The 23,422-nt window shown below is 46.1% G+C and overlaps 1 protein-coding gene across 3 annotated transcripts in view; it reads left to right on the top strand.

Moving 5' to 3' along the window:
- LOC147444234 (DNAJ heat shock N-terminal domain-containing protein) overlaps window positions 1-23,422 on the top strand; it is a 93,881-nt gene that overhangs the window by 27,876 nt on the left and 42,583 nt on the right. Inside the window, exon 1 of one of the 3 annotated variants that reach the window (XM_086526926.1) lies at window positions 11,529-11,689. The exons of the other annotated variants lie outside the window; for them this stretch is intronic. Coding sequence (XP_086383052.1) covers window positions 11,648-11,689 — 42 coding nt within the window. The 5' untranslated portion in view covers window positions 11,529-11,647. Of the gene's footprint in view, window positions 1-11,528; window positions 11,690-23,422 lie in introns of those variants that run through there. 3 annotated transcript variants of the gene reach the window in all.

Here is a 23,422-nt window from a genome sequence, read left to right as displayed (position 1 = left end):
GCTGCATACTGACCCCAAATTTCGGGAGAAGTAATCACTGGAGGGGGGGAGTGCTCATGGAAGAAACGCGAGGCCTCCCCTGAATCTCGACTCAAAAAGAGCTGGTACAAATACCGTTCCAACTGTGGCTAAAAAGGCCCGCTTTTTCCGTCGTACTAGACGCCGAAGAGCAATCCGAGATTGTTTATATGTGATCACCCCAAGTACAAGCTCGCGCTGAATCTGAGCTCTCATCTCTCTGCACTCATCATCATACCAACTATTTTGAGGTATGCTCCCAGAACGTCTTCTGTGATCTGGTCGAGTATGTGGGTATGCCTCTGTTGCTGCCCCATGCAAGATCTCAGTCAATAGAGTAGTAATCTCCTCCACAGTATAAACTGGCTCGGTTGCCCACATCCGTCTGTAAATCTCCTCTACATACACCGAGTCGGTCTCTGGTGTAAAAGCATATCGTGTGTGTGCAATCCTTTGTGGTGTCTGAGAAGCACTGTACTGGAAGGAGACTGAAAAAGTCAAAAGAGCATGGTCCACTGCTATTCCAACAGGTCTAGATCCCACACTAAGATCCTGAATACTAGAAATGAAGCTCGGTGAAGTCATGACATAATCCACAGTACTAGCCCCATGTCTGTGCGTTAAGCATGTAAATCCCCCAGAAGAAGGAAAAATCTCTCTATTCCATTAAGTATGGCCAAACCATGCATAGCCGTCATCTCCATGAGATATCTCCCATACTCTGTATGCTCCCTATCTGTTGAGTGTCTGTCAAGCCCCATCTCTGAAATATCCACTTCTCTGAGTATCTTCTCTGAGGTATCATAGAATACCGTTTGGGAGTTGGCCGTCCTGGCATTAAAGTCTCCCAGGAGAATGATATCTCCATCTCTAGAAAACTCCCATATGTCATCATCAAGTATAGAGAAAGGAGATTGTCCTCTGGGTGAGGCATAGACTGAAGTACTAGGGGAAAGTAACATATAGCAATATATAAGAATGTGCCCGTCTCAGCTCTTAGTCTCACCCACATGTATCTCGCCTGGTCATCTCTCTGAACTATCTGTAATAGCGGCTGCAATTCCTCCTTGAATAAGACAGCAACACCTCCTGAACCCCGGCTCCCGTGCTGGGATCTAGCATCCGGTCTACAAGCTGTTTCCCATAAATAACCAGTCACACGTGGCATCAACTGTCCAGACATCAAATGTGTTTCTGAGTAAAAAACAATGTCTCTATCTCTGAAGCTATCCTCAAAAGCACTCACATCCAACCTATAAGATCCATTACAATTCCATGCCGCCATCTGGAGTGTGGTCCCATAGGTCTCGCACCGTCATGCTGTGCGTTTTTCCAAAACCACTACTTTCCCTCCTCTATAAAATGCAATTTTTCCTTTCTCCCTTGCTGCCTTAATCTCTGGCATCAACTCTTGCATATGTGTTATTTGCGCCAAAGTAAGGTCATCCCCTATAAATATCCTTGTGTTCTTAAGTGCTGGTCTCTTCTTTAGGAATTCCTTCCTTGATTCCATAGTTGGGAATCGCAAAATAAGTGCTTTCTCTTTGACATTTCTCTTTCCATCAATTCCCATCTTTCCTACTCTCCAAGCACTTGTATGCGTAGGTTCCGGGATGCCCATGCGTTGCAAGAGTTCCTTCACTTCATCCTCTACATTTCCAGTGTCTTTGATACCTGTAATACACACATGCAGGGCGCTATTCTTCCTCTTCTGTTCCTCTTCAATGGTCATATTGATGATGGTAGAAGTCTGTATGGCTTCTGGCATCTGGGCCTTCCCTTTCTTTGCACCCGCAATCCATTTTTCTGCTTCGTCAACCTTCTCTTGTGTTTTAAAAAGGCGCTCCGCCCATGAAGAGGCCGCTTTCGAATTTTGCTCTTCCCCTTTGCGCAAAGTTTTCACTTGCTCCTTAATTTCCTCACGCTCCTTCAACATCGAAGGCTGATTTTCCCTCTCCATTTTGGGCATAATCTTGCAAGCTGCAAGCTCCCCTTTAAGCTCTTCAATCACTGCATCCTTTTCCTTTATGCACTTTTCCACATTTGTTTTCCAGGCATCAAAGCTTGCAATTGCCTCATCTAATTTTTTCTGCATAATACATTCCCTAACATTCACTTCTGCCTGTACTAAATTCTGCATCTCCCCTTTCAAGGATGCGTACATCTCATCATGTTTACCAAGCATCGCTTCATCCAATTCTTTCCTCATATCTGCATACATAGAGTTCTTATAGTTATCCGCATTTGCATACATCTCTTTCCTAATATCATCTCTCATAAAGCTGAGCTCTGATTTAATCATTACTTGAATTCTTTCCATTAATACATCATCCTTGACTCTGGTGGTTTTCCTTGCCCGTAAAGAACCTGGCGAGAGTATACTTTCTCTGTTCCTCCGCTTGAAAGTCGCTTGCATTTTTTGTGGGGTGACGAAGCTACTTGTATCATCCATCTCATCTGGTTGGTCCATCCTCAGAGAGAAAACTCCCTTGCTGCGTATCTGCTGCTCAGCACGTGGTCGTCACTTGCTCTCTGCTCCTTGTGCGTGTTACTCAGGACAACACACAGTCGACACTGCTCAATCCAGCATGCGGCCTTCAGCTGTAGTCCCCTGCCTGCTCCTTTCCTGCGTGCTCCCCCTTCCCTCGCTTCTGCTTCTTCCGCTCACACTCCTCCTTCCCCCTGCTTGCTTCTGCCTGTCGCGTCCTGGGTTGCGCGCATCAATTTCCTGCACTTCTCCCTGCTTCGTGTGCAGGCCTCGCTTGCCTCCCCTTCACCTTCGCGCTGTTCTACTCTGTGGCTGTGCGCATTCTGCACTCTTCAGTCCCTCTGCTACGCAAGCTGATTGCTATGCACACCTTCAACAGCCCTTGAGCTCGTGTAGGTGGCTGCCTCACAGGTGCACACCAGCTGCCTCAGGTCGCGCTAGAGAGAGAGAGAGAGAGAGAGAGAGAGAGAGAGAGAGAGAGAGAGAGAGAGAGAGAGAGAGAGAGAGAGAGAGAGAGAGAGAGAGAGAGAGAGGACCTGCTGCCCCTCGCTACCTTGCGCTGCTGCCCTTCACGACCTCCCCCTCGTGATGTTGCCCCTTTGTGTTGTTGCCATCTCTGCTCCTTGGAGGCCCTGCCCGCTACCTTCCACCCCTGCCATGGAACAGATGCCTGTTATGGGTTGATCGCACGAAATATCTGATCTATTTGAGAGTGCTCATCACGTCGGCAAGCATCCGAAGTACCCTCCAACTTGATGATCTGCGAACAAAAGATCACGCAGAGTGCTTTTTGATTTATTCACTTGGTCGCTTTTCAGGGCGAAGTATTTTATAAAGCTTTTCATGGCAGCGATGCTTAAAAAAATTAAAATTAAATCAAATCCCACGTGGTGGCTTTTGCGTTGAGATACTGCAAACAGAGCCTTGGGCTCACCAAATAAAGAAAGGTGAAATTTCCTCGTCATGGACATATTACAACTGTGACGATGGTTTGCTTCGGTTGAGTTCGAGCTCGGAGCTGCAAATTCGCACTCGTAGGTCCGAAGCGCGGAAGCGTTAGAGGTGCTGAGAGAAGCTTGTGCATGGCAGCATGAGATCCATCTTCGACCCGCTTTTTCTGTCGAATGCCTCCCCTGGCAGTCCGAGTTCGCTGCCGTTGGCAACCACAAGCATTGAGGTTTCATTATCAGGGCATAGGATTACCAGGTTTTGTATGCTTATCTCAACCCCAGACTCATGGGAATCAGGGTAAGGTCGGAAGAAAGGAGGAGAAAGAAGAAGAAGAAGAAGAGCAAGAAACACCACCATAGCTCGCCTTCGTCCTCTTCCTTTTCTTCCTCTACAGAGATCAACACATCAAGTATTGAATGTAGGCAACTTAAAAAGCGAAGACATAGACAAGACTCAGACAATGAGGGCAATCGCTCAAAGCACAGAAAAAGAAGGCATAGCATAGGAACTAGAAAGAGGCAAAAGCTTCCACAAAGAGAGGACTTGTCAGAAAAAGCTCGCCATGAGAGTCCAACAGACGATGATGGGGGCTTGCCAAGCCCCCAATAAGTGGCCTCCACCATGCTATGCAAATTCCGAGAGCTTGCCAATGATTTGGAACAGGTTTGTTTTTTACAAATTTGGGTCATTGGCAAGAGGTTTGTTTTTAACAAATTTATGGGCATATACACATGCGTATGCTCGAGTACGACAATCTACTTGTATGGGTGCTTGTGTGTGCAAGACTATGCATGCATTTGTACACACACACACACACACACATAGAGAGAGAGAGAGAGAGAGAGAGAGAGAGAGAGAGAGAGAGAGAGAGAGAGAGAGAGAGAGAGAGAGAGAGAGAGAGAGAGAGAGAGAGAGAGAGACCTACTGCCCCTCGCTTCCTTGGGCTGCTGCCTTTCACGATCTCCCCCTTGTGATGTTGTGCCTTTGTGTTGCTGCCATCTCTGCTCCTTGGAGGGCTTTCCAGCTACCTTCCACTCCTCAGTGTAACAGGGCACGGGGGGAACACAGCCCAAACGTTCCGAAACGGCGTTCCGGATGAGTCCCGTTCCCGAAACGGAGATGGGAACGAAACGCCGTTCCGGAACGCGGTGTAACCGGAACGGTGTTCCGGAATGGGGGGAACATGAGGCGGGACGGCGAAACGCGGGGCAGAACGGGCAAAAGTAGGCATTTCGGGGGAAAAACGTGGGCTTTTGGGGGCAGATTTGGGGCTGTTCGGGGAACATATGTGGTGTAGTTTGAGGGCAAGTTAGGAGGAAAATTTAGGGGCAGTTTTGGGGTTGTTTAGGAGTTTATTTGGGACTAAGTTGAATGGAGGTAATTCAAGCCTTACTTTAGGAAGACCGTTCCGGCCCTGTTTCCGTTCCGGCCCCCCCTTCCTCCTCCCCGTTCCCGTCCCGTTCCGGACCCTCCCGTTCCCCGTTCCCCGTTCCCGTGCCGGGTAACTATGCCACCCCTGCCATAAAACAAACCTCTGCCATGGTTTGATCACATGAAATATGTGATCTATTTGTGAGTGCTCATCACGTTGACAAGCATCCGAAGTACCCTCCGGCTTGATGATTTGCAAACAGTAGATCGCGCAGAGTGGTGTTTGATTTATTCCCTTGGTAGCTTTTCAGGGCGGAGTATTTTATAGAGCTTTTCATGGCAGCGATGCTTTTTGTTTGTTTTTTTTTTTAAAAATTAAATCTAATGCCACCTGGTGGCTTCTGTGTTGAGATACTGCAAAAAGAGCCTTCGGCTCACCAAATAAAAAAAGGTAAAATTTCCTCGTCGAGGACATATTACAACTCTGACGATCGTTTGCTTCGGTTGAGTTCGAGCTCGGAGTTGCAGATTCGCACTCGCAGGTCCGAAGCGCGGAAGCGTTAGAGGTGCTGAGAGAACCTTGTGTATGGAAGCATGAGATCCATCTTCGACCCGCTTTTTCTGTCGAACGCCTCCCCTGGCAATGCTAGTTCGCTGCCCTTGATAACCACAAGCATCAAAGGTTTCATTATCAGGGCATAGTATTACCAGGTTTTGTAGGCTTATCTCAACCCCAGACTCATGGGAATCAAGGTAAGGTTAGAAGAAAGGAGGAGAAAGAAGAAGAAGAAGAAGAGGAGCAAGAAACACCACCATAGCTTGCCTTCCTCCTCTTCCTTTTCTTCCTCTACAGAGATCAACACATCAAGTGATGAAGGTAGGCAACTGAAAAAACTAAGACATAGACAAGACTCAGACAATGAGGGCAATCGATCAAAGCATAGAAAAAGAAGGCATAGCATAGGAACCAGAAAGAGGCAAAAGCTTCCACAAAGAGAGGACTTGTCAGAAACAGCTCGTCATCAGAGTTGAAACGACGATGATGGCGGCTTGCCAAGCCCCCAAAATGTGGCCTCCACCATGCTATGCAAATTCCGAGAGCTTCCCAATGATTTGGAACAGCTTTGTTTTTCTACAAATTTGGCTCATTGTCAAGAGGTTTGTTTTTAACAAATTTGTGGGCACATACACATGCGTATGCTCAAGTACGACAATCTACTTGTATGGGTGCTTGTGTGTGTGCAAGACTATGCATGCATTCGTACACACACACACACACACACACACACACACACACACACACACACACACACACACACATGAGCTCCCCCTCGTGATGTTGCCCCTGTGTGTTGCTGCCATCTCTGCTCCTCGGAGGCCCTGCCGGCTACCTACTACACCTGCCATGGAACAGACCTTTGCCATGGGTTGATCGCACGAAATATCCGATCTATTTGAGTATGCTCATCACGACGGCAAGCATCCGAGGTACCCTCCAGCTTGATGATCTGCGAACAAAAGATTACGTAGAGTGCTTTTTGATTTATTCACTTGGTAGCTTTTCAGGGCAGAGTTTTTTATAGAGCTTTTCATGGCAGCGATGTTTTTAAAAAAATAATAATAAAATAAAACGAATGCCACGTGGTGGCTTCTGCGTTGAGATATTGCAAAAAGAGCCTTGGGCTCACCCGGTGTTAGTGTTAGGTGCAGCGGAATGAATGTTGTTTTTTCTCAAGATTAGTGATCTTTATTGCTCAAGGTTCCTTTTAGTTCTTAGGGAAGGAGAGAGCCTTCCGTCTTATGGAGAATGCTATGATCACAACACAAAGTGAGTGGACACTGTGCGTGCAAGTGAATGAGACTGAGAGAAGGAGAGAGAAGAGATACGACACCCGAGAGGTTGTAAAACCCTCCTCCGAAGGCCCCACTCTCGTCGGCGAGAGTGGTCTAATCTTTGATTGCACAAAGGTGTACAATGCCGATGACGACGACGACTTGATGGCTGAAATCTGTGATCTTCTTTGGCTGAAATTCTTGGACTGTTTGGGGGCTGAAAATGGACTGTTTTCTTGCTGTGGTTATGGCTGAAAATGGGGGATCATCTGCAACCGGTCTTGGGGGCTGATCTACTCTGTGACTAGGCTGAAAACTGCGTTCTCTTCAAGGCTGAATTTCTGCTGTAAAAACGCTGAGACTCTAGGTCCAATCTGCGTTTTAATGGGCTGAGTGTCTGCTACCAAACGCTGTCATGGCTGAGGTTCTGCTGGTTGGGAAACGCTGCAGATTTGATGCTATGTGCTGGAATTTACTAATGCTGGACTGGTTGGTCTGCAAATCAAAACGTTGAAGGGGCAACAATGCAAAAGCGCTAAAAGACTGATATGCTTTGCTGGCGTTTTGCTGATGGGCTGATATCCCAAAACGCTAAGTCTCTGGGCTGATCTGCAGAGAACTGTCGCGAGAAGAGGGGAACTTCAAAGCGAGGCTGATGCTGTGAAAAACACAAGGCTAGGAAAAGCTGGCGATGGATCTTGATGCTGAGGGGGGTACTGCTGAGTAGCCCTCTCTTGTAGAGGTGGTTGTAGCCCCATGGGCACTTTCATTAACTAATAGAAGGATCTATTTCTTGGAAAAAAAAAGAAGAAGAAGAAGAAAAAGAAACACCACCATAGCTCACCTTCCTCCTCTTCCTTCTCTTCCTCTATAGAGATCAGCACATCAAGTTATGAAGGTAGGCAACTTAAAAAGCGAAGACATAGACAAGACTTAGACAATGACGGCAATCGCTCAAAGCACAAAAAAAGAAGACATAGCATAGGAACCAGAAAGAGGCAAAAGCTTCCACAAAGAGAGGACTTGTCAGAAAAAGCTCGCCATGAGAGTCCAACAGACGATGATGGGGGCTTGCCAAGCCCCCAGGAAGCGGCCTCCACCATGCTATGCAAATTCCTAGAGCTTGTCAATGATTTGGAATAGGTTTGTTTTTTACAAATTTGGATCATTGGCAAGAGGTTTGTTTTTAACAAATTTATGGGCACATACACATGCGTATGCTCAAGTACGACAATCTACTTGTATGGGTGCTTGTGTGTGTGCAAGACTATGCATGCATTCGTATACACACACACACACACACAGAGAGAGAGAGAGAGAGAGAGAGAGAGAGAGAGAGAGAGAGAGAGAGAGAGAGAGAGAGAGAGAGAGAGAGAGAGAGAGAGAGAGAGAGAGAGAGAGAGAGAGAGAGAGAGAGAGATGGACCTGCTGCCACTGAGTACCTTGCGCTGTTGCCCTTCACGACCTCTCCCTCGTGATGTTGCCCCTTTCTGTTGCTGCCATCTCTGCTCCTTCCACCCCTGCCATGGAATAGACCTTTGCCATGGGTTGATCGCACGAAATATCTGATCTATTTGAGAGTGCTCATCACGTTGGCAAGCATCCGAAGTACCCTTCAGCTTGATGATCTGCGAACAAAAGATCGCGCAGAGAGCTTTTTGATTTATTCACTTGGTAGCTTTTCAGGGCAGAGTTTTTTTATAGAGCTTTTCATGGCAGCAATGCTTTCTTTTGTTTTTAAAATAAATAAATAAATCTAATGCCATGTCCTTGCTTCTGCGTTGAGATACTACAAAAAGAGCCTTGGACTCGCCAAATAAAAAACCGTAAAATTTCCTCGTCGTGGACATTTTACAACTCTGACGATGGTTTGCTTCGGTTGAGTTTGAGCTCGGAGCTGCAGATTCGCACTCGTAGCTCCGAAGCGCGGAAGCGTTAGAGGTGGTGAGAGAAGCTTGTGCATGGCAACATGAAATCCATCTTCGACCCGCTTTTTCTGTCGAACGCCTCCCTTGGCAGCCCTAGTTCGCTGCCCTCGGCAACCACAAGCATCATAGGTGTCATTATCAGGGCATAATATTAGCAGGTGTTGTACACTTATATCAACCCCAGACTCATGGGAATCACGGTAAGGTCAGAATAAAGGAGGAGAAAGAAGAAGAAGAAGAAGAGGAGCAAGAAACACCACCATAGCTTGCCTTCCTCCTCTTCCTTTTCTTCCTCTACAGAGATCAACACATCAAGTGATGAAGGTAGGCAACTGAAAAAACTAAGACATAGACAAGACTCAGACAATGAGGGCAATCGATCAAAGCACAAAAAAAGAAGGCATAGCATAGGAACCAGAAAGAGGCAAAAGCTTCCACAAAGAGAGGACTCGTCAGAAACAGCTCGTCATCAGAGTTGAAACGACGATGATGGCGGCTTGCCAAGCCCCCAAAATGTGGCCTCCACCATGCTATGCAAATTCCGAGAGCTTCCCAATGATTTGGAACAGGTTTGTTTTTTTACAAATTTGGCTCATTGTCAAGAGGTTTGTTTTTAACAAATTTGTGGGCACATACACATGCGTATGCTCAAGTACGACAATCTACTTGTATGGGTGCTTGTGTGTGTGCAAGACTATGCATGCATTCGTACACACACGCGCGCGCGTGCACACACACAGAGAGAGAGAGAGAGAGAGAGAGAGAGAGAGAGAGAGAGAGAGAGAGAGAGAGAGAGAGAGAGAGAGAGAGAGAGAGAGAGAGAGAGACCTGCTGCCCCTGGTGCCCCTCGCTACCTTGCGCTGCTGCCCTTCACGACCTCCCCCTCGTGATGTTGCCCCTTTGTGTTGTTGCCATCTCTGCTCCTTGGAGGCCCTGCCCGCTACCTTCCACCCTTGCCATGGAACATACCTTTGCAATGGGTTGATCGCACGAAATATCTGATCTATTTGAGAGTGCTCATTACGTCGACAAGCATCCGAAGTATCCTCCAGCTTGATGATCTGCGAACAAAAGATCGTGCAGAGTGCTTTTTGATTTATTCACTTGGTAGCTTTTCAGGGTGGAGTTTTTAAGAGAGCTTTTCATGGCAGCAATGCTTTTTTTGTTTAAAAATAAATAAATAAATCTAATGCCACGTGGTGGCTTGTACGTTGAGATACTGCAAAAAGAGCCTTGGGCTGACAAAGTAGAAAAAGGTAAAATTTCCTCGTCGCGGTCATATTACAACTCTGACGATGGTTTGCTTGGGTTGAGTTCGAGCTCGGAGCTGCATACTCGCACTCGCAGGTCCGAAGCGCGGAAGCGTTAGGGGTGCTGAGAGAACCTTGTGCATGGCAGCATGAGATCCATCTTCGACCCGCTTTTTGTGTCGAACGTCTCCCTTGGCAGCCCTAATTCGTTGCCCTCGGCAACCACAAGCATCATAGGTGTCATTTTCAGGGCATAGTATTACAAGGTTTTGTACCCTTATCTCAACCCCAGACTCATGGAAAGCAGGGTAAGGTGAAAAGAAAGGAGGAGAAAGAAGAAGAAGAAGAAGAGCAAGAAACACCACCATAGGTCGTCTTTCTCCTCTTCCTTTTCTTCCTCTACAGAGATCAACACATCAAGTGATGAACGTAGGCAACTTAAAAAGCGAAGACATAGACTAGACTCAGACAATGGGGCAATCGCTCAAAGCACAAAAAAAGAAGGCATAGCATAGGAACCAGAAAGGGGCAAAAGCTTCCACAAAGAGAGGACTTGTCAGAAAAAGCTCGCCATGAGAGTCCAATAGACGATGATGGGGGTTTGCCAAGCCCCCAAGAAGTGGCCTCCACCATGCTATGCAAATTCCGAGAGCTTGCCAATGATTTGGAATAGGGTCGTTTTTTACAAATTTGGATCATTGGCAAGACGTTTGTTTTTAAAAAATTTGTGGGCAGTGTATGCTCAAGTACGACAATCTACTTGTATTGGTGCTTGTGTGTGTGCAAGACTATGCATGCATTCGTACACACACACACACACACACACACACACACACACACACACACACACACACACACACACAGAGAGAGAGAGAGAGAGAGAGAGAGAGAGAGAGAGAGAGAGAGAGAGAGAGAGAGAGAGAGAGAGAGAGATGGACCTGCTGCCCCTTGCTACATTGCGCTGCTGCCCTTCACGACCTCCCCCTAGTGATGTTGCCCCTCTGTGTTGCTGCCATCTTTGCTCCTTGGAGGCTTTTCAGGGCGGAGTTTTCTATAGAGCTTTTTATGGCAGCGATGCTTTTTTTTGTTTAAAAAATAAATTAATAAATCTAATGCCATGTTGTGGCTTTTGCGTTGATATACTGCAAAAAGAGCCTTGGGCTCACCTATTAAACAAAGGTCAAATTTCCTCGTCGTGGACATATTACAAGTCTGACGATGGTTTGCTTCGGTTGAGTTCGAGCTCGGAGCTGCACATTCTCACGCACAGGTCCGAAGCGTGGAAGTGTTAGAGGTGTTGAGAGAAGCTTGTGCATGGCAGCATGAGATCCATCTTCGACCCGTTTTTTGTGTCGAAAGCCTACCCTGGCAGCCGTAGTTCGATGCCCTCGGCAACCACAAGCATCAAAGGTGTCATTATCAGGGCATAGTATTACCAATTTTTCTACTCTTATCTCAATCCGAGACTCACGGGAATCAGGGTAAGGTCAGAAGAAAGGAGGAGAAAGAAGAAGAAGAAGAAGAATAGCAAGAAACACCACCATAGCTCGACTTCCTCCTCTTCGTTTTCTTCCTCTACAGAGATAAGCACATCAAGTGATGAAGGTAGGCAACTTAAAAAGCGAAGACATAGACAAGACTCAGACAATGAGGGCAATCGCTCAAAGCACAGAAAAGGAAGGCATAGCGTAGGAACCAGAAAGAGGCAAAAGCTTCCACAAAGAGAGGACTTGTCAGAAAAAGCTTGCCATGAGTGTCCAACAGACGATGAGGGGGGCTTGCCAAGGCCCCAAGAAGTGGCCTCCACCATGCTATGCAAATTCCGAGAGCTTGCCAATGATTTGGAACAGGTTTGTGTTTTACAAATTTGGATCATTAGCAAGAGGTTTGTTTTTAACAAATTTGTGGGCACATACACATACGTATGCTCAAGTACGATAATCTACTTGTATGGGTGCTTGTGTGTGTGCAAGACTATGCATGCATTCGTACACACACACATACGCTATGCATTCGTCATGGTATTTAGTGAATACTATGCATGATGGAGTTGATGGTTATATTGTCTTGTGTGTGACTACCATGGGTCTATACCTTGCACTTTCCTTCAAGGGTGAATCTGGGCTTATCCTACATTCATCTAGGTATATGCATTCGTACACACGCGTGCGCGCGCGCGCGCACACACACACACACACACACACACACACACACACACACACACACACACACAGAGCGAGAGAGACCTACCTTGCGTTGCTGCCCTTCATGACCTCCCGCTTGTGATGTTGCCCCTTTGTGTTGTTGCCATCTCTGCTCCTTGGAGGCGTTGCACGCTACCTTCCACCCTTGACATGGAATAGACCTTTGCCATGGGTTGATCGCACGAAATATCTGATCTATTTGAGAGTGTTCATCATGTCGACTAGCATCGGAAGTACCCTCCAGCGTGATGATATGCGAACAAAAGATCGCGTAGAGGGCTTTTTTATTTATTCACTAGGTAGCTTTCCAGGGTGGAGTTTTTAAGAGAGCTTTTCATGGCAGCGATGCTTTTTTTGTTTAAAAATAAATAAATAAATCTAATACCACGTGGTGGCTTGTATGTTGAGATACTGCAAAAAGAGCCTTGGGCTGACGAAGTAAAAAAAGGTAAAATTTACTCGTCCAAGTTATATTACAACTCTGATGATTGTTTGCTTCGGTTGAGTTCGAGCTCGGAGCTGCATATTCGCACTCGCAGGTCTGAAGCGCGGAAGCGTTAGGGGTGCTGAGAGAAGCTTGTGCATGGCAGCATGAGATCCATCTTCGACCCGCTATTTGTGTCGAACGTCTCCCTTGGTAGCCCTAATTCGTTGCCCTGGGCAACCACAAGCATCATAGGTGTCATTTTCAGGGCATAGTATTACCAGGTTTTGTACCCTTATCTCAACCCCAGACTCATGGGAAGCAGGGTAAGGTGAAAAGAAAGGAGGAGAAAGAAGAAGAAGAAGAAGAGCAAGAAACACCACCATAGGTCGTCCTCCTCCTCTTCCTTTTCTTCCTCTACAGAGATCAACACATCAAGTGATGAACGTAGGCAACTTAAAAAGCGAAGACATAGACTAGACTCAGACAATGGGGGCAATCGCTCAAAGCCAAAAAAAGAAGGCACAGCATAGGAACCAGAAAGAGGCAAAAGCTTGCACAAAGAGAGGACTTGTCAGAAAAAGCTCGCCATGAGAGTCCAATAGACGATGATGGGGGTTTGCCAAGCCCCCAAGAAGTGGCCTCCAGCATGCTATGAAAATTCCGAGAGCTTGCCAATGATTTGGAATAGGTTTGTTTTTTACAAATTTGGATCATTGGCAAGAGGTTTGTTGTTAACAAATTTGTGGGCACATACACATGCGTATGCTCAAGTACCACAATCTACTTGTATGGGTGCTTGTGTGTGTGCAAGACTATGCATCCATTCATACACACACACACACACACACACACACACACACACAGATGAACCTGCTGCCCCTCACTACCTTGCGCTGCTGCCCTTCACGACCTCCCCCTCGTGATGTTACCCCTCTGTGTTGCTGCCATCTTTGCTCCTTGGAGGCTTTTCAAGGCGGAGTTTCCTATAGAGCTTTTCATGGCAGCGATGCTTTCTTTTGTTTAAAAAATAAATTAATAAATCTAAGGCCATGTTGTGGCTTCTGCGTTGAGATACTGCAAAAAGAGCCTTGGGCTCACCTAATAAACAAAGGTCAAATTTCCTTGTCGTGGACATATTACAAGTCTGACGATGGTTTGCTTCGGTTGAGTTCGAGCTCGGAGCTGCACATTCGGACTCGCAGGTCCGAAGCGCAGAAGCGTTAGAGGTGCTGAGAGGCCTCCACCATGCTATGCGAATTCCGAGAGCTTTCCAATGATTTGGAACAGGTTTGTGTTTTACAAATTTGGATCATTGGCAAGAGGTTTGTTCTTAACAAATTTGTGGGCACATACACATGCGTATGCTCAAGGACGACAATCTACTTGTATGGGTGCTTGTGTGTGTGCATGACTATGCATGCATTCGTACACACACACACACATGCACACACAGAGAGAGAGAGAGAGAGAGAGAGAGAGAGAGAGAGAGAGAGAGAGAGAGAGAGAGAGAGAGAGAGAGAGAGAGATGGAGATGCACCTGTTGCCCCGCGCTACGTTGCGCTGCTGCCCTTAATGACCTCCCCCACGTGATGTTTCCCTTTTGTGTTGCAGCAATCTCTGGTCCTTGGAGGCCCTCCCCGCTACCGTCCACCCCTGCCATGGAACAGACCTCTGCGATGGGTTGATCGTGTCACAAAGTGATGACGTGGCGGACAGCAGAAACCCTAATTTCTGCCAGAAACCCTAAATTTCCTGCAAACCCTAATTTTTGCCAAAAACCCTAAATTCCGGAAATCGCAGAGGCGGATTATTAAAAAAAAAAATTTTTTTTTTTTTTTTTTGGAAAACGATGAGCGACGCGAATTTTGCTTTTGCTTTTTTTTATTAAAAAAAAGAGAAAAGACTCTCTAAGAGAGAGAGAGAACTGATGCTTTTGATTTTAAAAGCTTTTGGGGCTCTGTTTTTGGGCATCCCTTGTAACCTTTAAATTAGTGGTGAGGGCCTCACTTCTCAGAGCATCTGGACGCAGAGTCTGAGAGTGAAACCCTAACCGCTCTCTTGTACTTTGATGATTGATTAATACAAAAAGAAATACCGAAAGGGGCGCCAGTCTTTGGGGCCAATATCTCTAGGCACGGAACTCCGCCGGGCCAGTGCAAATCTATTGTGATCTGTGAATTGTTTTGAAGTGGTTTTTTGGCGCTGTCGCGGTTGATTCTTGACTTGGAGTGTCCAAGTTTGTTACAGTGGTATCAGAGCACGGCCGATTTCTCTTCTACGGGAAATCCGATCCCCGAATTTTTTTTCCGCGGCACCTATGGCTTCAGGCAATGATCAGTCGACTCCCTCTGCATCTGGAGATGCGGGCTGGGATCACAACGAAGATTCAGACAGAGAGTATGACCCGCCTCGGCCTACTCAGGCGGAGCAAACGGAGATGGAGCGTCGTCAATTGATTGGCGATGCAACAAAGATGATGCTCAATTTTGCCAAGGACCCGAAGATGGTAAAATATATGAACCAGACCTCTTTGAAAGAGGTACAGATGGAGTGGCAGAGAACCACAACACCACTCCCGAAACCCGCTCTCAAGAAACCTTCTACCTCCAAGAAATATACGGAGAAGGAACTGGAGAACGTGGTTGATGCACGTATTGCTCAGCTTTTCGACGTGCAAAAGAAAGGCAAAAAGCACGGCAAAAAGCAGAACAAAGGTACTGACTTCCCGGGATATTTGGGTCGTCAGTCGACATTCGACAAAGCAAAGAAACGGAAGAAGCGTGTTCGATTTGAAGGAGTACCCAGTTCTTCTTCTTCTTCTTCTGACAGTTCTTCTAGCTCCTCGGATTAGAGCGAAGAAGACAGAAAAAAAGCAAAAAGCGAAGCAAGACACAAAGCTTCGGAACGGGCAAGAAAAAGGCAAAGAAGGCTACATCTCGCCCAGAGACTGACAGTTCTACTGAGGACTCGTCTACAGACAGCTCAGATTCCGATGACGGAAAGTTTTATGCGAACAAGAAGAATTTTTACAAAGCCAACCAGTATGACTTTCTCGAAGATAACAGCAAGAAAGTCCGAGAGTTTAAGGAAGGTGGCCACTCGATCAAGTTTGATACTTTTCAGGATACTCAGATGCTTCGAAGGCTTTGTCTCTTATACAGCAGTTTGACATCGCTTTCGCGGGAGGACGCTATTCAGAGCACTCCAAGATTCGGAGAGCTGCCTCTTACTCTGAGGGGAATGCTCGTACTTGGTGGTCCACGCTTCTATTAAGCAAGACTGTGCCAGTTACATGGCTGAAATTCAAGAGGCTTTTTATTTCTTCTTGGTTGACTCAAGAGTTTGAGCGAGATATACGAGCTGCTTGGAACCATCTCCGGATGACCAAGAGCGATACAGTGAATTCTTATTGTGAAAGATTCTGGAGCTCTTTTCTACCCGCCTCTTCATTCAAGAAGATCTCGTTCAGAGAACAAATTGAGCGGTTTACCTTGGGTCTACCTACAGAGATCCGAGATCACTGCTTGGAACAGAAGTCAGCTTCTATTCAGGAGTTGATGAGTCATGCGAAGCGGGGCTTTGCCATTCACTCTGGCAGTCTGACCTACCCCACAGATGAGGCCATGACACAACGAGCCAAACAGACTTCTGGGAATGAAAGTAGAATGAAAAAGAGCAACCCAGAGAAAAAAAAAGGATGCACGACCCAAGCTTACTCCTGAGGAGAGAGCTCGCTTCATCAGAGAGGGGAAGTGCTTTGGATGCGGGGAACATGGACATATTTCCGCAAAGTGCCCTGATAAGGCACAGAAAGAACAGAATGATAAAGACGACGACAGGTCTGAGAGTTCGAGAGCAGCTGAGGAATGTGGCAGAAAAGGCAGATAGAAAAGCAGAACTGGTACCACATGGCGTGGGACTTGCACCGAATCAAATGAATGAAAGTACAAACTTTGCCGTTTTTTTTTGGGGCAAAGTGAAGGATCAAGAAGCTCTTTTGAAGGAGCCAAGGCCAACTTCTTTTCACTTGGAATTGGCGGCTCGATTTGGAACTGCGCCCGACAGACTGACGCCACTGGCGGAGGTAGTTCGACTGGCACCCGGATGGGATGTTGCCATTACACCGAGCATTGGCAAACTTCGTTTGCAATGACAGGGGTGTTCAGGGCACGTGAGTGACGTTCTACTCGGGATCCCTTGGTACCACAAGAACTACGCCGTGGTTGACTACCGGGCCGAGAAAGCGACTTTGATAAATGAAGGGCTTAGAGATTGTACTTGATGAACTTCAGTTTTCTTACTCATTCTTTTGGGAGAACTGAACCATGGATAAAAGTTGAATATGTTTTGACCTGAAGAAAAGAACGCCAAGATTTTTTTCTCCACGCTCATGCCGATTGCTTTTGAGAGGGCCTGAAGATCATACCATTGATCTGATATCTGGAAGCACGCCACCGAATCGGCCACCTTATCGTGTGAGCCGAGTACAGAATGAAAAGATTATGAACTCAGTGAAAGACCTCTTGGAAAAGGGTCTTGTCCAGCTTAGTACTTCACCGTATTGCTCTCCAGTGTTGTTGATTTTGAAGAAAGACAGATCTTGGAGAATGTGCATCGATTATAGCACTCTCAACGAAATCACCATCAAGAACAGATTTCCGATTCCTAGGATCGATGATATACTCGACAGGTTACAGGGATCCTCGTGCTTTAGCAGGATTGACTTGAAGAGTGGATATCATCAGATCAGGATAGCGCCAAGAGATGTCTACAAGACAGCTTTTCGGACGACTTTTGGGTTATTTGAGTTTTTGGTGATGCCTTTTGGCTTAACCAATGCTCCTGCGACATTTAACCGGATGATGGACAGGATTTTTCGAGAGTACAGGCTATTTGTTGGCACTTTCTTTGACGACATCATTGTTTTCTAGAAGAATGAGGCAGAACACAGAGATCATCTGCTTCAAGTCTTTTAGGCATTACGAGATCACACGCTAGTGATTAATGCAAAGAAAAGTGAATTTTTTCCTACCATGGATACACTTTTTGGGACACATTGTGTCAGCAACACAACAGGAGTGCAAATGGACCCGGCCAAGATAGAGACTATCCGTGATTGGCCCGATTTGAGGAATGTCCATGAAGTTAGAAGCTTCTTGGGACTATGTTCATACTACAGGCGGTTCATACGAAAGTTTGCAGAGGTTGCTTCCCCTTTGCATATCTTGACACAGAAAGGAGTACCTTTTTCGTGGGGACCCACATAGGTGACTGCCTTTCAGACATTGAAAGAGAAATTGACTACGGGACCTATTTTGACTTTGCCGGACTTGCAGAAGTCATTCGAAGTATATTGTGATGCTTGTGGTCGTAGTCTGGGTGCGGTCTTGATGCAAGAAGGCCATGTCATAGCTTACGAGAGCCGTTTGTTCTCTAGGCCGGAGATGACAGCACAGATTTATGAGAAAGAGCTTTTGGCGGTTATCCATGCTCTTACTCAGTGGCGGCATTACCTACTCGGAGCGGATTTTATTGTCTTTACAGACCATCAGAGTTTGCGCTACTTCTTGTCACAGAAGCAGCTTTCGGAAAAGCAGATGCGGTGGGCGAACATCTTGTCACAGTTTCACTTCCAGATTGTCCATGTGCAGGGACAGAAGAATGTGGTGGCAGATGCTTTGTCTCGGAAACCGTTGGTTCTGGCTATTTCCGCGATACATCATAGGAGCTTCGAGGATATGGTCGATCAGTGTGCCACAGATACAGATTTTGCAGATATTTTCACACGGATACGGGATGGGGAGACAGTAGCTGGATACTCCCTTCGGGAAGGCTACTTGATGAAAAAGACTATGTTGTGCGTTACACAGCCGTTGAGGGAAAAGGTTATGACTGATTGCCACTGTCCACCTTTTACGGGTCACCGCAGCATTGCTACCACCATGAAAGGGGTAGAGAGAGATTTCTTTTGGCGGAGACTGAAGAAGGATGTGGAAGAGTTTGTGCGCAGTTGCTTGGTATGCTAGAAGGTCAAGTTTGACAGGCATAAGGCACAGGGATTGTTACAGCCTTTACCCATACCCACCCACCCGCCCCTGGGAAAATATTGAAATGGATTTCATTTTTTTTATCTCCCGAGAATACAGAATGATCACGATGATTTTCCGATTACATGGCACGCCTGAGACGATTGTCTCCGACAGAGACCCCAGATTTATGAGTTTGTTTTGGAAGACAATTTGGGAGAACATTGGGACGCGGTTGCAGTTCTCGTCATCGTTCCACTTGCAGACTGATGGGCAATCCGAGATTGCCAATTCAGTGGTTCTAGATTTATTGAAGTCTTATATCTCAGATCAGAAGACTCAATGGGAAAGATATTTACCTCTGGTGGAATTTGCCTACAATAACACGATACACTCGTCGACGGGTAAGGCGCCATTTGAGATTGTTGAAGGTGCTGCGAAGGTTCCACCCTTCCTGAGCACGAAAGATAAGATCTTTGAAGCGGATAAATATACGCGAGATCTGGATACGGCTTTTGCCAAGGTTCGCGAGACTTTGCAGAAGTCTCAAGAACGACAGAAAAAGGCAGCGGATCGCCGTCGTCGCGACATGAAATTGAAGGAGGATGATTGGGTGCTCTTACGTTTTGAGAAGGCACGCCTACGAAAGAACAAGGGAAAGGAGAGGCTTTTTCCAAAGCTTAGTATGCGATACTACGGCCCTTTCCAGATTACTGAAAAGATAAATGAAGTCTCCTTCCGATTGAAACTGCCAGATACTTGGAGGATTCACAATGCATTTCATGTGAATCTCTTGAAACCTTTTAAAGGTGATGTGCCTGATGATGGGGAGCCTGATGAGCAACCCGAAGTGGAAGAAAACGAGGAGATCCTTGTTCCTGAACAGATTTTGGCACATAAGGATACGAAGAATAAGGGTAAAGTTCGAAGGCGGTTCTTGGTTAAGTTCAAGAATTATCCTGCACTTGATGCGAAGTGGATGGAGGAGGAGGACCTAGCAGATACTCCTCAGATTGTGAAACTTTACCTCGATGCTTTTGGTTTAGCATAGTCTACTCCAAATGGAACCCAGAATTCAGCTTGGCCGAAGATCTGGTGCAGTGGGATGCACAAGAGGGGAGTTACTCCACTCCTTTGTCAACAGATGCCTCGATTTTGATACTAAAGTCACTGATGTCTCTTTGAGCTTCAGGGATACTGAGAGCTGACAGTATTCTGCTGGATGACTTTATGAAATGGAATTCCTGATTATGATACTGATTTGTTCTTGACTTCTTGTGAGTACAGGAACTGATAGACGAAATGACTGCAGCATTTTGGTCTGATTGATCTCGAATAGACATGGTTGCAATAGGGGTTAGTCAATCGGACGTCGATGAGGTCCCGATTGGACCTAGATGTGATTGCTAGCTACATTGCCGATAAATCATGGTCTAAGATCCGAATGAATGTTGAATGTCATGTGATGTCCTGTGATGTCTGGTGATGTCCTGTGATGTCATGTGATGTGACTGTCGATTTTGTACATGTGCTAGATGTGTGTTCCTAGTACGTAGGTACTAACAGTCAGTGTCTGCTAAGACGGTTTATGGCTTTTGTCGGTTTTGCAGGCGTAATCGCGGTCGATTACAATGCTTTCAAGAGGGGGGTATGTCACAAAGTGATGACGTGGCGGACAGCAGAAACCCTAATTTCTGCCAGAAACCCTAAATTTCCTGCAAACCCTAATTTTTGCCAAAAACCCTAAATTCCGGAAATCGCGGAGGCGGATTATTAAAAAAAATTTTTTTTTTTTTTTTTTTTGGAAAACGATGAGCGACGCGAATTTTGCTTTTGGTTTTTTTTATTAAAAAAAAGAGAAAAGACTCTCTAAGAGAGAGAGAGAACTGATGCTTTTGATTTTAAAAGCTTTTGGGGCTCTGCTTTTGGGCATCCCTTGTAACCTTTAAATTAGTGGTGAGGGCCTCACTTCTCAGAGCATCTGGACGCAGAGTCTGAGAGTGAAACCCTAACCGCTCTCTTGTACTTTGATGATTGATTAATACAAAAAGAAATACCGAAAGGGGCGCCAGTCTTTGGGGCCAATATCTCTAGGCACGGAACTCCGCCGGGCCAGTGCAAATCTATTGTGATCTGTGAATTGTTTTGAAGTGGTTTTTTGGTGCTGTCGCGGTTGATTCTTGACTTGGAGTGTCCAAGTTTGTTACAGATCGCACGAAATATCTGATCTATTTGAGAGTGCTCATGACGTCGGCAAGCATCCGAAGTACCCTCCAGCTTGACGATCTGCGAACAAAAGATCGCGCAGAGTGCTTTTTGATTTATTCACTTGGTAGCTTTTCATAGTGGATTTTTTTATAATGCTTTTCATGGCAGCGATGCTTTTTTTGTGTTTTAAAAAAAATAAATTAAATCTATTGCCACGTGGTGGCTTCTGCGTTGAGATACTGCAAAAAGAGCCTTGGGCTCACCAAGTAAAAAAAGGTAAAATTTTCTTGTTGCGGACATATTACAACTCTGACGATGGTTTGCTTTGGTTGAGTTTGAGCTCGGAGCTGCAGATTCGCACTCACAGGTCCGAAGCACGAAAGCGTTAGAGGTGCTGAGAGAAGCTTGTGGATGGCAGCATGAGATCTATCTTCGATCCGCTTTTTCTGTCGAATGCCTCCCCTGGCAGCCCTAGTTCGCTGCCCTCGGCAACCACAAGCATCATAGGTGTCATTATCAGGGCTTAGTATTACCAGGTGTGACAAACTGCTGATGTGTCAAAGCCCTGAAGAAGGGAGTCAAGTTGCAGATGTCGGCCGAGGGGCCTAAACCCTAAGAAGAACAAGTAATAGAAGTCGTCCTACCAACCCTAAACCCCGTCCGATGGGGCCCCAAGTGACATAAAGGAAATAAAGCAGGACCTACACACACGCGCGCGCTCACACACACACACGCAAGAAATTGCGTAGCTGCTGATGACGTGGGAGATCCGAAAATTACGTTGGCTGATGATGTGGCAGGCTGTACGGATTTCCGTAAATTACGCTGGCAGCTTTTTGGCATTGCTTTTGGGACCAGAAGCTTTTGAGTTTGAAGGCTTTTCATGTAAACTGCTTTTCATAGGCCAAGGGCCTTTAAATATGTGCTAAGGGCTCATTCTCTGGCGCACTTCGTGAGAAGGTGCAGAGTCTCGAGTACCGGCTTGTACTGTGTTGATGCAATATAAAGAAATATTGAAAGGGGCGCGGCCAATACTCTCTAGGGTGGAATTCTGCAACTCCGTGTCGCGTGTCGTCTCTCTCTTTCAGTTCAGTTGTTATTGAAGTGCTAAAAGTCTGTTCAGTCTGTTCTTTTCTATTGGCACGTGGTGCCCGTCTTGTGACAGTGGTATCAGAGCATCAGGCGTGTGTTTTTCTGAAAGCATACCGGTCCTACCAAGGAGCAGACAGAGGAAGATTGCATGTTCAAAAGTTCATTGGAAATTTTAGCTCTGTGCTCCGACTCCGGACTTATTAGCCACTCCCACCCTTACTTCATCGCGCATCGAGCGCGCTCCCGTTCATCGCCGCTCATGTTTTACAAGGCATAAGCCATAAAGATCACTTACAAGAGAAGGATCCAAGATTTGTTTCGAGTTGCTGATTTTCTCAGAGGCAGTGCCATGCAGATGTTGATAGCTACCAAGCATCATACTCCAAGTACTTGGCAAGCTTTCAAGATTTTTTTTTTTGCCCGAAGTTATATGGTTTCTGACATCTTCCTTCGGAGTGCAACTTCTGGCAGAGTGGGGTATCCTGAAATGCTTGCCATGGAAACCCTAGCAGATTATAACTTGAAATTTCCGACATATCTTAGTAGATGTCTCTTCTCGAGTTGATAACCTTGTAGGTTCGGTACGATTGCTATCTTGGGACTACCATCGCCGCCAAAGAAACACTCTCTGTCCAAGAGTTGGTGGACCATGCTGTGCTCGGCTACGACCTTATGGAATGAACCTAACCCTAATTTTTGGTGCAGGTTCCAGGATGGAAAGTCAGTCGACTTTTCGAGCTCGACTGATGTCGAGATTGCTTTTTAAGTTTGAAATCTGTTTGAGACCTTGTTTGGTGATCCTGTTTGAAATTTGTTTGAAATGGATGGTATCTGTTTTGAACCTGTTTTGGTGCCGATTTGAAATGTTTGACTCTGGTTTTAATACCGGTTTCAATGATTGATGATTTTACTCCCGGGTGGAGGGTGAGAAATGATGTTTGAGAATGCTTGTTCATACTCATGGCCCGGACCCTTGTGGTTATTTGTGAGGGGAGTATTGAATGATTGAAAAGTGTTGTTACTCATGGCCTGGACCTGCATGGTTATTTACGGGGGGAGTATTAAGAAGTCTGAGTAGTGGTTACTCTGAGCACCTCCAAACGACGCTGGCTGCGGTTAGGGGGACGTTTGGTTGTAAAAGGCCTCTATATCTCATGGCCCGGACCTTTTTAGGTTATATGCGGGAGGAGTGATGAGGGAGTCGTTGAACAGCTCATGGCCCAGACCTGGATGGTTATTTGCAGGGGGAGTGTTCATCGGCGGCTTTATGTTTCTATGTCTTGTAACATGCATATGTGAGTATTTGTGTTGCATTGTGATGTGCCAACCATTGAATATTCCTAATTGGATGAGATTGCATGGGTATGCAATTTTAGTACATCAAGACACGCTGGAAGATCAACGCGGTATGGGTGTGTGATGGCTAATTTTACTATGCCGGAATATCAAGAGTTCCGATCTGGACGAAAGGAGAAGCTAACTCCTTAACAAAAGAGCAAACTGATTGTCCCTCGGAATGACCCTCGGAAATTTTTGAGCTAACTTGAGTTGTTTTGCAGATATGCTGTAATCGTAGACGATTACTCTCTTTCAAGAAAGGGAGATGTCACAAATTGCTGACGTGTC

This window comes from Adiantum capillus-veneris, chromosome 13 (assembly GCF_014529385.1).
Source record: "Adiantum capillus-veneris isolate H3 chromosome 13, ASM1452938v2, whole genome shotgun sequence".
NCBI lineage: Eukaryota > Viridiplantae > Streptophyta > Polypodiopsida > Polypodiales > Pteridaceae > Adiantum > Adiantum capillus-veneris.
The sequence above is the reverse complement of the archived record's forward strand: the minus strand, read 5'-3'. Positions and strand labels throughout refer to the sequence as shown.